The sequence below is a fragment of the Neovison vison genome, chromosome 13 (assembly GCF_020171115.1).
Source record: "Neovison vison isolate M4711 chromosome 13, ASM_NN_V1, whole genome shotgun sequence".
Taxonomy (NCBI): domain Eukaryota; kingdom Metazoa; phylum Chordata; class Mammalia; order Carnivora; family Mustelidae; genus Neogale; species Neogale vison.
The window spans coordinates 78,721,088-78,736,308 of NC_058103.1; the positions used below are offsets into that span (position 1 = coordinate 78,721,088).

The 15,221-nt window shown below is 35.8% G+C and overlaps 1 protein-coding gene across 4 annotated transcripts in view; it reads right to left on the reverse strand.

Annotated features, from left to right (window-relative positions):
• The window catches only part of GALK2 (galactokinase 2), a 111,603-nt gene that overhangs the window by 65,891 nt on the left and 30,491 nt on the right, over window positions 1-15,221 (reverse strand). For all 4 annotated transcript variants that reach the window (XM_044230953.1, XM_044230954.1, XM_044230952.1 and 1 more), the window contains exon 5: window positions 14,207-14,353. In XM_044230953.1, the coding sequence (XP_044086888.1) occupies window positions 14,207-14,353 (147 nt within the window). The remainder of the gene's footprint in view (window positions 1-14,206; window positions 14,354-15,221) is intronic.

Below are 15,221 nucleotides of genomic sequence, written 5' to 3' on the forward strand. Positions count from 1 at the left end.
AGCAACCAAGGAAAATTTAATTTGTAAAATACTCCTTGTCTTATTCATTCATTTTTGGCATACCTGGATAAATATCATTAAATTATTTTTATATGCCTATATTATTCACTGCCTACAGCCTTCACTAAAATATTCCATAAATATATTAGTTTTATAGCCTCACTTCTAGCATTTTCACCTAGGATTTGACCCTAGCCTCTTGCTTTTATAATCATCAAAGGCCTTAAAATAATTGCATTTGAAAAAGTCACAATATACTTACCAAATGCACCCCAACTCTGAAAAAGTAATACTTATAAATTGCTCAATATGCTTTTAAGAGTGAGCTACTAAAAATTTAATAGGAAAAAAGTGCTCAAAAGACAAAAATAAAAATTATGTCCATAAATACTAAATGTAGAAATTAAATTTGAGAAACGGGAAAACTTGATAAATGGAACTTTCTTATGAGTTTTTATTAGATTTTTTCAAAGATAGTAAATTAAACACAATAATTTCAAGGGGTGTGGGTATTTGCAAATTAGATCAATACACAGTTTTAATGGCAGGAAATATGCAGTACAGCTTTGAAATGCTTCACAGTGATTTATGGTCTATCTGAATCTTTCCTTGGAGCCATGGAAAGCTGAATTTCACTCTCAGTTCTCGCCCTTAGTTGTTTTGTTCCTTTCTTTTTCTTTTCCTTTTTTTACTATTTCATTTATTTTAATTAAAACTTAAGAGCAAACTACCCAAAGTAAAAATATATGCGGTCAGTTCAGGACCTTTGTTACCACAGTATCTCCATCTAGTGGACATTGAGATCAAAAAAGTTTATTTTATTCAGTAAATTCCTGATTGCCAGTTATTAAACAAAGAATTATAAGAAACATAACTTTAAAAAAAAGTAAGAAAGAAAAGCAACAGTCCTCCCCTACCCCTAGGGATGGAATTGTCAGTCAGCAATACAACCAGAGTCATATTACATTGTTACACTGTAACAGGTACCTAAACAGCAGTTTTCTAAAGTTTAGATATAGCTTTCCCAAGGTTGAATTTTATTTCCAATAATGATTTTATTGTCACTAGGATCTAGAATTTTGAAAAATCCATTAGAAGATTTAGATATAGTATAAGCAAGAGTTTAATTATTATTAAGCAACTCCTCAAAAATTGATGATCTTAAGAATTGCTTTACCTCTTAGATCACATAATCTTAGTGCTAGAAGGGGCCTCAAAGATTTAGTGGTCTAAATTCACTTATTTTACTAGTGAAGAAACTGAGACCCAGAGACAGGCTTCCCCTCAGCTATAAAGCTAGAGAGTAGCAGTACCAGAATTCAGACCCAGGTCTGTTTTTCAGTCCCATACTCTGAGAATAAAAATAAATGTATTCTCCAGGAAGATACTATTGTCTTTGGGACAAATCATTCATTTTATGTTTTTGTTTAACTCATCCAAATACAATACTAAAAACAGGGGGAAATGGCTATTATGCAGATGATGGTAGCAGTAATAACTCACTAATTTAATCAAGTCCAACTAATTGTCTTCTTTATGCCAGGCACTATAAAGTTGCTCATAAGAAAATGATACAATCATCTCTTTCCTCAGAGAGAGAGAAAAGTTTTTAAGGTTATTTACCATTTGCCAGACTGACTGCCCTTCTTTTATTCTCAACAGATTTATATGTCCTTTAAAATTAAAAAGAAATTTCCATTGTCAGTTACCAGTGCCTTGTCTAAGCCCTAAAAGGGCTGACTGAACCCTGGACCCATCCACATAATGACTGTGCCCTCCAAACAGTTTTGTTCTGTTGGTGCTGCTGCTGCTGTTGTTGTTCTTGTTGAATGTTGTTAGACCTTCGGGGGAAGTAGAAGTAACATTAATATGTTCTAAAAGTAAAACCTGCCATATTCCTTTGATAAAACATAAAGTCCAAGTACACAATCCTGGCGCTAGGCTCTGAGAAGCTGGCAGTTGCTTCTTACTTTACAGAGTTAAGTGTTCTTGCAAAAGGATGAGGGGAAAGTTCTTTGCATTTCTCCAAGTGCTAAACAGATGTTAATTGCATTATTCATAATTCAAAAGTATGTATCTTACTGCACAAATGCTACTTGGAAAATATTCCTGCTTACAGTACAAATCAGTTACGATTTTAGTTCCTCTGAGTAAGCCTCTAAAGATACTATGTCAAACATGGAGTAAATTAGAGAGCCCTGGGGTCCATTTAATGGACTTGTGTCCAAGTACTTTACTTCAAAATGAAATGGAAGGGTGTATAGTATTTTCAACTCAAGAAAGATAAAAGTAAATGTATATACAATGATCCCATCCTATGTGTTTGCTTAAATATGACTAAAGTGCCTTTTGTTTCAATATTATTGGTTTAGGGCACCTAGGTGGCTCAGTTGGTTAAGCATCTGCCAGGGTCCTGGGATCAAGTCCCACATAAGGCTCCCCGCTCAGTGGGGAGTCTGCTTGTCCCTTTCCCTCTACCCCTCCCCCTTGCTCATTCTCTCTCTCTTTCTAATAAATACATGAGATTTTTTTTAAAAGCAAATACAAAATTATTAGTTTAAGGGCACCTGGTTGGCTCAGTCAGTGGAGCATACAACTGTTGTCTTAGGGTCATGAGTTCAAGCCCCACACGGAGCATAGAGCTTACTTAAAAAGCAAAATAAAACAAAGCAAAAAACAGAATTATCAGTTTAAAAGAAGTCAAACAGAAAATTGGTTAGTAAAGGGATGGATGTTTGCAACATATATGAATACTTTATAGAGTTCTTATGGAGTAATAGGAACTGAGTAGATATATAACAAAGTCCAGAAACTGTAAATGACCAATAAAAAACATGGGAAAGATGTTTAGGCAGTCTAATCATCAAAAACATGCTCAAGACAGAATCTATCAGATTGGAAATGATTTTAAAGATTGATAAAGTTGTTGGTAAGGCTGTGGGGAAATGGATGCTCATGTAATGTTGCTGCATATTAATTGATAAAATCTTTCTAGATGACAATTTGATAATGAATTTCAAAAGGTAAAATGATCAGGAACAAGGCAAGAATGTCCATCACCACTGCTTTTCAACATCAATGTGGAAGTTCTAGTTAGTGTAATAAAACAATAGAAGGAGATAAAAGATATACAAATTAAGAAAGAAGAAATAAAACTATTTGTTTACAGATGACATAGTTATCTATGTAGAAAATCCAAAGGAATTAGCAAAAAAAACTCCTGGAACTAGCAAGCAATTATAACAAGGTTGATGACATACTATATTAATATACAAAGTCAATCACTTTCCTATATACTAGCAATAAACAAGTGGAATTTGAAATTTAAAATACAATACCATTTACATTAGCACCTGAAAAAATGTAATGCTTAAGTATAAATCACATGAAATATGTACAAGATTTACACAAGGAAAACTATAAAACTCAAATGAAATCAAAGAACTAAATGGAGAGATATCCTATGTTCATGGATAGGAAGACTTAATATTGTTAAGATGTTAATTTTTCCCAACTTGATCCAGATTCAATGCATCCCAACCAAAAATCCCAGCAGGTTATTTTGTGGTTATCAGTGGATTCTAAAGTTCATATGGAGAGGCAAAACATCCAGAATAGCAACACAAGATGAAAGGAGAATAAAGTTGGAGGACTGACACTTTCCAACTTCAAGACTTCATATTAGGCTACAGTAATCAAAATAGTTTGATATTCATAAAAGAACAGACAATTAGATCGATGTGACAGAACAGAGAGCCCAGATATAGATCCACACAAATATAGCCTGATCTTTGACAAAGGAGCAAAAGCAAAGCAATGGAGCAAAGACAGTCTTTTCAAGAAATAGTACAAGAACAACTGGGCATTCATATGCAAAAAAAAATGCATCTAAACACAGACCTTACACCTTTACAAAAATTAAACCAAAATGGATCACAGACCTAAATGTAAAACAAAACTATAAAACTCCTAGAAGATGACATAGGAGAAAACCTAGATGACCTAGGGTTTGGCAATGTCTTCTGAGATAAGGCACAGTTCATAAAAGAAAGAATTAATAATCTGGATTTCATTAAAATTAAATAGTTCTGCTCTGCAAAAGATAATATGAAGAGAATAAAAAGAGAAGCACTATCTCGAAGAAAATATTTGCAAAAGACATATTTGATAAAGGACTATCATCCAAAATATACAAAGAACTCTTAAAACTCAACAGTATGAAATAAGCAACCTGTTTAAAAACCGAGCCAAAGATCTTAAGAGACACCTCACCAAAGAAGATATACAAATGGTAAGTATGCATATGAATGAGAAGATGCTCCATGGGGCGCCTGTGTGGCTCATTTGGTTAAGTGACTCTCTTTGGCTCAGGTCATGATCCTAGAGTCAGGGAATCAAGTCCTACATCTGGCTCCTTGCTCAGCAGGAACTGCTCCTCCCTCTGACCTTCCTCCTCTCATATTCTCGTGCTCTCATTCTCAATCTCTCAAATAAATAAATAAAATCTTAAAAAAAAAAAAAGAAAAGAAAAGATACTCCCCATCATATGTCATTAGGAAAATGCAAATTAAAACAACAATGAGATATTAGTACACACCTATTAAAATGGACAAAATCTGAACTCCAAATGCTGGTGTGAATATGGAGTAACAGGAACTCTCATTCATTGCTAGTGGGAATACAAAATAATACAGCCACTTTGAAAGATAGTTTGATAGTTTCTTTCAAAATTTAATATATTATTTTCATACATTTCAGCAATCACACTCCTTGTAATTTACCCAAAGGACTTGAAACTTAGGCCCACACAAAAAACTGCACACCGATGTCTATAGCCACTTTATTCTTAATTGGCAAAACTTGAAAGCAACCAAGATGTCCTTCAGCAGGTGAATGGATAAACTATGTAATATCTACACAATGAAATATTATCCAGTATTAAAAAAAATGAGCTTGTATGTTCATCTTTTATTTTCTCTGCATACAGTGAATGTAGTAGGTAAGGACTATGCACACATGAGGCATACTTAATATCACGGGGACTGTCCCTGTTGATTCTTTATTTTTTTTTCCACTTTTTTTTTTCAATTTATTTATTTTCAGAAAAACAGTATTCACTATTTTTTACCACACCCAGTGCTCCATGCAAGCCATGCCCTCTATAATACCCACCACCTGGTACCCCAACCTCCCACCCCCCCCACCACTTCAAACCCCTCAGATTGTTTTTCAGAGTCCATAGTCTCTCATGGTTCACCTCCCCTTCCAATTTACCCAAATTCCCTTCTTCTCTCTAACGCCCCTTGTCCTCCATGCTATTTGTTATGCTCCACAAATAAGTGAAACCCTGTTGATTCTTTAAATACTAGATCACATTTAACTTACTCCTGAGTGCAAGTCAAAGTTTGGAGGCCTTGACACATAGTGACCTAATAATGATAAGGATATAAGGATCACAGCAAAAGTTCAAACACAACAAAGGCATATGCAAGAATTTTCAGCAATAGTGGTTTCATTTGAAGACACTCGGAAACAGTGAACCATAGTTCTCCAATCTGTTGCTCCCTAGTTTGTCTTGTTTGCCTTAGTTTATGCTAAAGGTAAACATGTATTTAGCCTAGAAAAGGAAATGGAAAGAAAAAAAAAAAACAGAGGTGACCTAAACAACCTCCACAAAGCAAGCCTCCTAATCTGCAAATAGCTTGATCGCAACATCCATGTGAATTCAAATTACTTAAAACCATTAAATAAATGTTGTCTCCAATCCTACTCCTAAAAAAGAGACAAACACAATGCCACCTAACTGAAAGAAACTTGGTTCTTTTTCATTGATAAAACTACGTGAATGGTTTTATATTTATGTATTAACAATATTAACTTAAAATTTCAAACATTTTTAAATACAGGCCACCCAGTGCTAACACTGAGCCCTCCTGGTTTTTGTGCCAGTGAGCACATGGCTTTAGTCCATGTCCAACACTTAATTAAGAGATTGTTTTCAAAGATTGTATTCTGGATTTATCATCTTCTTAGAGGCTATGCTGCTGCAGTTCATTAGTGGTCCACTGTTAAAGCGGCTGGACTGTTTTAAACTACTATTTTCCTTAACCATTGTATGGAGGAGGTTTTTGTTATTCTATGCAAAGTGAAACAACATCCTTCTACGGACTTCTAAACATAATGATTAGTGACAGTGCAAATTGTTTTCTGATTGTCCTATAACATATAGCAAACTGTTACTAAAATATTCTCATCAGAGCTTAAACTTTTGTGTAATCGTGAGATTCTTTTCATTTTCCTGTACATCTTGTCTTTACTTTTTAAGGACAAGATCTCATTCTGAAGGCCAAGAAATATTTAACTTAAATGTAACTATATGTAGAGAAAAATACACCCTTAAACCTTCTCAGAGAAACTCAGGAAATGAAAACTTGGACATATTTGGCACAGAATGTTGAGCATTTAATTTACTCTGCTTCTGAACCTCAAAGGTCTCTTGTACGTATGGATTTCAAACACCAAAACACTCCTCTGAAAGAGGATCAATCTGTGTCTATACGAGTAACTTGCCCCTGAAATTAAGTTATTCAAACCTGTTGAGGGACTTAAGCAACTAGAAGAGTTGTATGTCATCACATAAAATTTTGAAAAGGAATGTCATGAGGCAGCATAGGAATTTCTAGGCCTTGGGTGACACATTTTTATCAATCTGGCTCAGAGAACTGTTAAAATACACTTAAGGGTTCACTCTGCCTGAAATGCCCTGGACCCCTCCCAGTACTTTGTGTCAAGACACAGCCTCTCCTTGGTTTTTTAGAACTTACCACTCAATTGAAAACTTCCCCATTTAGGGGAACTTGGGTGCCTCAGTGGGTTAAGCCTCCACCTTCAGCTCAGGTCATGATCTTAGCATCCTCAGATGAGCCCTGCATCAGCTCTCTGCTCAGCACTCAGCAGGGAGCCTGCTTCCCCATTCTGTTCTGCCTGCCTCTCTGCCTATTTCTGATCTCTGTCAAATAAATAACATCTTAAAAAAAAAAAACTTCCCCATTTAACAACACCAAGCAGCCATTCTTATAACCCTGTTCTCCATTTACACATAAAATACTTCAGATCTTGTATGAGCTAGATGCTCAGTTAATAAATCTTGTGAGGTACCCTTGTATGTGCATTTAAATTCCATAAAAGCATTGACCATTCCCATTCCTTTTCTTTTCTTTTTGTTTGTTTTTTAGATTATTTTCTCCCTGGTCAGTATAGGGTACAACATACTACTTCGAACTGCAAGAAACTCAAAGCAATGTAAATCACATCTGGACACCTCAGTTCATAGCCCTCCAAAGGCTTTCTATCATACTTGGAATGAAATCCAAAGAAGACTCTATACAATGAGGCAGTGTGACCTCTGATCACCTCTCTTTAGCTTACCTCAAACCACCCAGTCTCGTCCCCCCACTCCCCCAGCACTGCCTCCACTATTCCTCGGCTGTGGGGAACATGCTTTAGCCTTAGGGCTTTTGGATGAGCTGTTCCTTCTACTTCCCTTTTTTGCTCACTCCTTACCATAGTCTCTGTTAAAATGGCTCCTCCTTAAAGAGACTTCTGACTCCTCCAAAATAGCAACTTCCCCTCACTACAGCCTATTTTTCTTCATAGCCCTGGCTGATATTCTACATTTAATTAGATAGTTGTTCATTATCTCCTACTATCACCACAGACACTAGCACTTAAGTCCCATGAAAGCAGGGGCTTCACCGATTCACAGCTGTATCCCTAGTGCCTAGACCAAGGCCTGGCACCTGGTAGGCGTTCAATAAATGTCACTGAATGCTAATTCCAAGATTTAGGATAGGAAGTTTATACTGTGGCAGAAAAGCCTATCTTCTCTGGGAAGCACTCCCTCATAAATCCAGTGTTATTTGTGTTATTCCAGGCTTCCCAATAACAAATAGGATTCCTGATGCCTAACCATGAGCTTCTCCAGTTTCCTCAGTGGACAGCAAACCTCAAGGAAAAGTTTTATGCCCAATTCATATTCTAAGTTACTCAAACATAACATGAATTGTATTTTTGACAAATGCCAAAAGCTAACTGCATACAGAATGCCCTCCAAGCCCACAACTCTCTGTTGATCATTTCAGCCTTCATCAATCATGATCATAGGGGTTTCTCCTCCTTAGATTTTAACATGAGGATGTAGTTCAACCGTATATTGTCACCCTACTTTCTACGGTACTGGGTGCCTCTAATTCCTAAGCCTTTCCAGACTCCTGTGAATTAATTTGCCTTCCATCTGCACTTCCTTCCACAGGCACTTGGCTCTGACCTTTCTTCATTCTCCTAAGTCATGTACCACCCTTCCACTGACTTTTCATCTTTGTATCTCGTGGTTTAGAATTATTTATGTCTCCTTGATTTATCAAAGATGGAACCTGTGCCTCCATTTTCTTGCTTTCCCTATTGTTCGGGGATGATTTTTTTGAAAAAGCAAAATAAATGAGGACTGAGAAAGAAAAAGTAGATAATGTTCTTTGTTCTGGAGTCTTGAAACCAGAAGTCTCTAGGCTTTTCTATTTCATAGCTCTTCTTATTACACCATATTCTCTTCTCCAGTTTCCTTCTCATTAGTAATTTCGGTCTTCCAGAATTTCTGGGTGATTAGCCATCTTGTTTTAGTGGTTTCAGCCATAAAAAATTTCATTTATTAATGAGTTAACAAATTCCAAATCTACTTATCATATCTCATTTACAGTAATTATTATCTGCAATTTAACAGGGACTACTGGATATACATATTAATTGGAAGGGAATTAGTCATCAATTGGGAGAAATTAGTCACTAGTCTCCTGTGGGACTTACATTTCTTATCAGATAGGTTGGTTATTCTCCATTTGCCTTTCTGGCCCTCCATTCTCACACTTCTCTGTACCCCAGAAGACAGACCTCTATGGACAACTCCCCTCATCCATTCCCACTCACTGCCATTCCTACCCACTTCACTCTCTCCCACCTCATTGCATCTCTGGCAACATTACTCTACAGTCATAGCTCCTGAAGTACAATAGCTTCTGGTTTCACAAGGGAAATCTTCCTAGTTGGTTCCCCTGAACCTACCCACATCTATGTAAATAGTCTCCTTATTAAACTGTCTTCAGTTATACCCTGTGTGCCATTTCTTTCTTATTAGACACTGACTGATACATCAGTTTAAAAAAAAATTTGAACTAGCTCATCTCTAAAGTCCATTGAGTTCTTACATTCTATGTCAACAATTAGCACTTAACTATAAAGACTCTGAGGAAATCAGGCTTCCTTTCAATTAAGATTCTATCTCACTGCCTTTGGCTCAGGTGATGATCCGGGGTCCTGGGATCAAGTCCCACATCGGGCTCTCTGCTGGGCAGGGAGTCTGCTTCCTCCTCTCTCTCTCTGTGCCTGCCTCTCTGCCTACTTGTGATCTCTCTGTCAAATAAATAAATAAAATCTTAAAAAAAAATTCTATCTCATTACAGCAAAGAAACTCTCCTAAATAATGATACTAAGACCTTATGAAATATTAAGTATTGTCAGTGCACTTAGACAAGCGGGGAAAGCTAGAATATACATATAGTTCCCTTTAGGTAATAAAGTCAGTTCTGATAAAAGTATATTTGCTATTTTTTATTCATTTTTTAAATCAAGGTATAACTAACATATTAGTTTCATGTATACAACATAGTTTCATGTATATAACAGATTTGATATCTGTATATATTGTGAAATGATCATCATAAGTCTAATTAGCATCTATTACATACATAGTGATAGAATTTTATTTTCTTGTGATGAGAACCTTTAAGATTTATTCTCTTAGCAACTTTTAAATACGCAATGCAGTATTGTTAACTATAGTTACCATTTTGTACATTATATCCCATGATTTATTTTATAACTGGGAGTTTGTACCTTTTGACTCCCTCTACCCATTTTGCCCATCCCCCAACAATCACCTCTGGCAACAACTAATTTGTTCTCTGTATCTATTAGCTCCAGTTTTTTTAAAAAAATTTAGGAGTACCTGTGTGGCTCAGCTGGTTAAGCATCCAACTCTTGATTTCAGTTCAGATCATGATCTCAGGATTATGAGATCAAACCTCACATTGGGCTCCACATTGGGTGTGGAGTCTGCTTGAGATTTGCTCTCTTCTTCTGCCCCTCCCCCTACCTCTCTCTCCCTATCTAAGAGAAAACAATAAAATAAAACATTAAAAAAAAAAATTTTAGATTGCACAAGTGAAATCATACATATTTGTCTTTTCCTGTATGACTTATTTCACTTAGCACAATGCTCTTAAGTTCCCTCCATGTTGTTGCAATTGGCAAGATTTCATTCTTTTTTGTGGTTAACTAAAATGTCATTGTACATATATATATATACACCATATTTTCTTTATGCATTCATCCATCAACAGATACTTAGGTTGTGTCTGTACCTTTACTATTGCAATTTTAATGCTTCAGTGTACATAGGGGTGCATACATATTGTTTCAAGTTAATGTTTTCAATTTCTTCAAATAAATACCCAAAAATGCAATTGCTGGAGCATATGGTCTATTTCTAATTTTGTGAGGAATATCCATACTGTTTTCCATAATGGCTGCACCAATTTACATTCCCACTAACAGTGTACGAGCATTCCCTTTCTCTGCATCTTCACCAACAACTTGTTATTTTTTTATCTTTTGATACTAGCCATTTTGACAGGTGTGAGGTGATATTTCATTGTGGTTTAAATTTGCATTTCCCTGATGGTAAGTGATGCTGAACATCTTTTCATGTGTGTGTTGGCCATCTATATGTCTTCTCTGGAAAAATGTTGACTCAGATACTCTGCCCATTTTGAATTATATTGTTTGTTTTTATGCTATTGAGTTGTATAAGTTTTTTTATATATGTTGTCATTAGTTAATTGACCATATATGCATGGGTTTATTTCTGGGCTCTTAATTCTGTTCCATTGATCCATGTGTCTTTTTTTATATCAACACATTTGTTATTTTTTTACTTTGAAAACACAGAGGCACAAAAAAAAAAAAAAAGAAAGAAAACACAGAGGCAGCCAAAATTAATTTCTAAGTTTCAAGTGTTTTTTTCTTCATCATTATTTCTTCTTTTCCCTTAGATATTTATACCATTAAAAAGCCAAAAAAAGTGAAAAAAATAAGTTTCACCAATCCTCTTATTAATAAATTAATTTCTTGACCTTACCCCCATGACAGACATCATTTTATCTCTTTCACCAGGCACAGCCAGAATTTTTGTATCCACTGGACTTTCCCACTTTCTCACTTCTCATAGACACTTTAACATATTCCTATTTTAAATTGTTCTTGCCAAGGTTTTCTTCAACTTCTCTGATGCCAAATCTAATGAAGGTTAGTTCTTGTCTCACTTGACATCCCAGCAGCATTTGACACCATTGTTTTCATGAAATAGTCTCTTTTTGTCTTTGCTGTTGCCTTACCTTTTTTTTTTTTTTAATATTTTATTTATTTGACAGAGAGAGATCACAGGTAAGCAGAGAGTCTGGCAGAGAGAGAGAAAGAGGGAAGCAGGCTCCCTGCTGAGCAGAGAGCCCAATGTGGGACTCGATCCCAGGACCCTGCGATCATGACCTGAGCCGAAGGCAGCGGCTTAACCCACTGAGCCACCCAGGCGCCCCCCCCCTTTTTTTTTAAAGATTTATTTATTTTAGCAAGGGAGCACACATGCACAATTGCAAGTGGAGGAAGAGGAGAGGGAGAGAATTTGAAGCAGACACTGCTAAGGGTGGAGCCCAATGTGGGGCTCAATACCACAACCCCAAGATCATGAGTGGAGTCAAACCAAAAATCAGATGCTTAACACACCTAGCCACCCAGGTGCCCCTATCGGGATACCATTATTATTATTTTTTTCTATGTCTATATGTTTTTAATTAGATCAAAAATGCATTTATTATTGCATGTATTATTTTCACAAAGTGTTCTATTAGAAAACATGCACAAAAATTTTTTAAATTTGATTTTACAAAGAGAAATAAAAGTTTTTGTATTTTTAAAAAAAATTTTTTTTTCCTTCTATCTATCTGATTATTTCTCAGTCTCTTCAGTGGACATTTCTTCTTAAGCCCATCCTTCAAATGTTCATGCTTGTCAGAACCTTGTCCTAGTCTTCCTTGTCCTTCTACCTACATTCTTCCACTGGTTGTTCTCCCCCACTCCTATAGTGTCAAAACCCAGTTATATACAAATTACTCTCAAATGGGCCATCTCCAGTTCAGATCTTCCTCCTTATCTTCAAGGATATTGTTTGTGACTAAATACTGTATAACTCTATGCCCACAGAGACCCCTCCCTATCAACATTTCAATTTCATCTACATTCCTTATTCCAACAAATCACACCAAGCCAGAGACCTGGTTAAAATCCTTGACTCTTCTCTGTGTCTCATTCCCAAACCCAATCAATGAGCAAGTCTTATTGATTCTGTCTGAGATGTACTTTAAGTCTATGATCCAGGTCTCTCCATTATCACTGCCATTTCTCTAGACCAAATCATTTCCCTACTACCAATATTGTTACTACCCTCATATCTAGATTTCATAATAGAGCCAGAGTGATCTTTCTAAAATATAGGCATGATAATATTACCCTCTTTCTAAAAGCCTGAAATGGTTTTACACTGCTATCAAGATAAAGCCCAAATTCCTCAACATGGCTCACAAGGCCCAACATCTGGTCTCCTACTCTGTTATCCAAATTACTCCAGCCAAACTAAGCCCCTTTTAGTTCTTCCAACAATCTATGATCACTCTTACTCTAGATATTCCCACGTAAGTTTCCCTCCACCTGATACATGCCTATTGATGTTACCAGTGTTTTCATGCTATTAGTATTTCTTTCTTTTTTTTTTTTTTGCTATTAGTATTTCTTGACAAACATCTAAAAATGCCTCAGTTGAGATATTCCATGCTCTCTAAATCTGCATTTAGCCACTCATCACAACCTACTATAGTTGTCTGTTACTTGTCTCTGTTCCCATTTCAGATCATAAGCACTGTGAGGGTTAAAACTGGACTATCATAGCTCCAATGCTTTGAACATTACCTGGTACAAAGTAGCCACTAAATAAATAATGTTGAATGATGACTAAATGAATAAATAAATAGATCATCAGATTAAACATAGTACCACTGGAAACACATTTCACATATGGATTTCTTTCCCTTGCTTTCTTTCCTCTCAATAAACAAAAAACAAGTAATTTGCTCTTCCCACCAAATAAGCCATGGCTCATAAAGGACTAATTAATGTATACTTATACATGACAGACATGAGAACTCTATATGAGCCTTTGCTTTCTCCTTTATTTTTCTTTCCTCTTGTATATAAAATTTTCAAAATGAAAATTTAAACAGGCTGACCAAGCATGTGGCGGAATTTCTCTTGATTTGCCCGATGCCCTTCCCAAACCACCTATAAATGGTATGTGTATGGGATAAAAAAGAACCTATGATAACATTTTGTTTGAACCAGAACTCCAAAGCATTAATTAAAGCTGAGCACACCTGCTCTGAACTGCAAAGTTAGAGATTTATGTGAACTTGTAAAGTTGAGGCTTTCTGACCTTTCGTAGGATTTATGTTTCCTTTAAATAAGCATTTCCTCTTTGTAATGCAATATTTTTTTTTAAGTTTATTTCAGTGACTAACCTGCTGGTATAAACAGATATGCTGTTCAGTTCCTTTATTGCCTGGTCTTTACCCTTTTTACCCAGTGCCTGTCAAATATTTAATTTAAGGTTTTGGTTGAAAATAAGCAGGTCCAACTATGAGGCCTACAATTTCTTGGTCTAAACTGAACTTCTTAGTGAGGTGATCCAAAAAGATATCCATGCACTCAAACTCCACAATTAATGTAAGATCACAAGAGCATTTTAATACAGATATTCACAGAGCTGCTCCCTATTTGCAAAATATCAGATACTTTATAGTGGTTTATCACAAGCAGGACTTATTAATTTTTAGGTTACAGTGCATTCCCATGTCTAGAGTCCTTTCAGGTAAGACAAAGTTTGTAAAAAGAAGAAAGATTTTTGAAGAGAGATTTTATAATTTGGAGATTCAGATATTAATGGCTTTACAAAAATAGAGTTCTGTGAGCCTAACACATTTATATTGGTTACCTTAGATAGGTTCATTCCCAGCACTGTGAGTGTCACCAAGCCAGCACAACAGACTAAAGCACTGGAGCTGGAGAGTCCAGAACTTGGTGGGATGTTTCCATCTACTAAGCAATTCATTCCAGTCAGGTTGCTAAGACCAAAGTGTTCCTAAGAATAGAAGGATAAAATAGTGCTAGTAACTTCGGTGTTAGATTCGAGGAGTAGCAAACATTCTTTCATTCTCCAGAGAGCAAACATTTATCAATGGACTTCTTATGCTATTTATAGAAACTACTTGTGCAATTCAGTTTAGTTGAGTCTATAAATGATATTTCATTTAATGGTTCTTGGCTACAGGGTTTGGTAATCTGTAGATTATTTTTTACTTTGTTCAACAAAAAGCTATTGATCCATTTCCTAAAATTGCCTTGAGTCATCTTTTTCTTGAACATTAACTGACTTAAACAAATGTAAAAATTAATTAAACAATTATAATTCCATTTCTCAAGTAACAAGATAAGAAATACACAATATTAGTGAGGCAGATTAAAGCTCCATGTAACAGAGCCCAACACAATATGACTGTGAAAGTCTAACATCAAGCAGCAGCTTGTTTCTATTGAGTATTTCTTCAGAAGTTTCTCTGAAGAAAAAGTGTTCTCAACTTCAGTTCCATTTTACTTATGGAAAAACCTACGTACCAAAAGATTAAAAATTTTTTCCAACATTGCATATAGGGAGCTAGGGGTAGGACCCAGGTCTCTGATTTCTGGTTGAGTACTTCTCCACTGCAGTCAGAAACACAGGCCAGCATACTGTCACTATGATTTAATGTAAGTGAGCTATATGAGGAAATCCAGATTTTTACTAGAGTTTATAGATACAGTTAAGCCATATGGTAGCTTTCAAGACAGCCAAATTAGAATTCAAGCACAAATGGGAACACAGACTCTAAATGGAGTAGAGAAACTCTTATTTCTACAATTAGGAAAGAAAGAAATAATGAGAAATAATGAGACTCTGATCTAAAGATGGA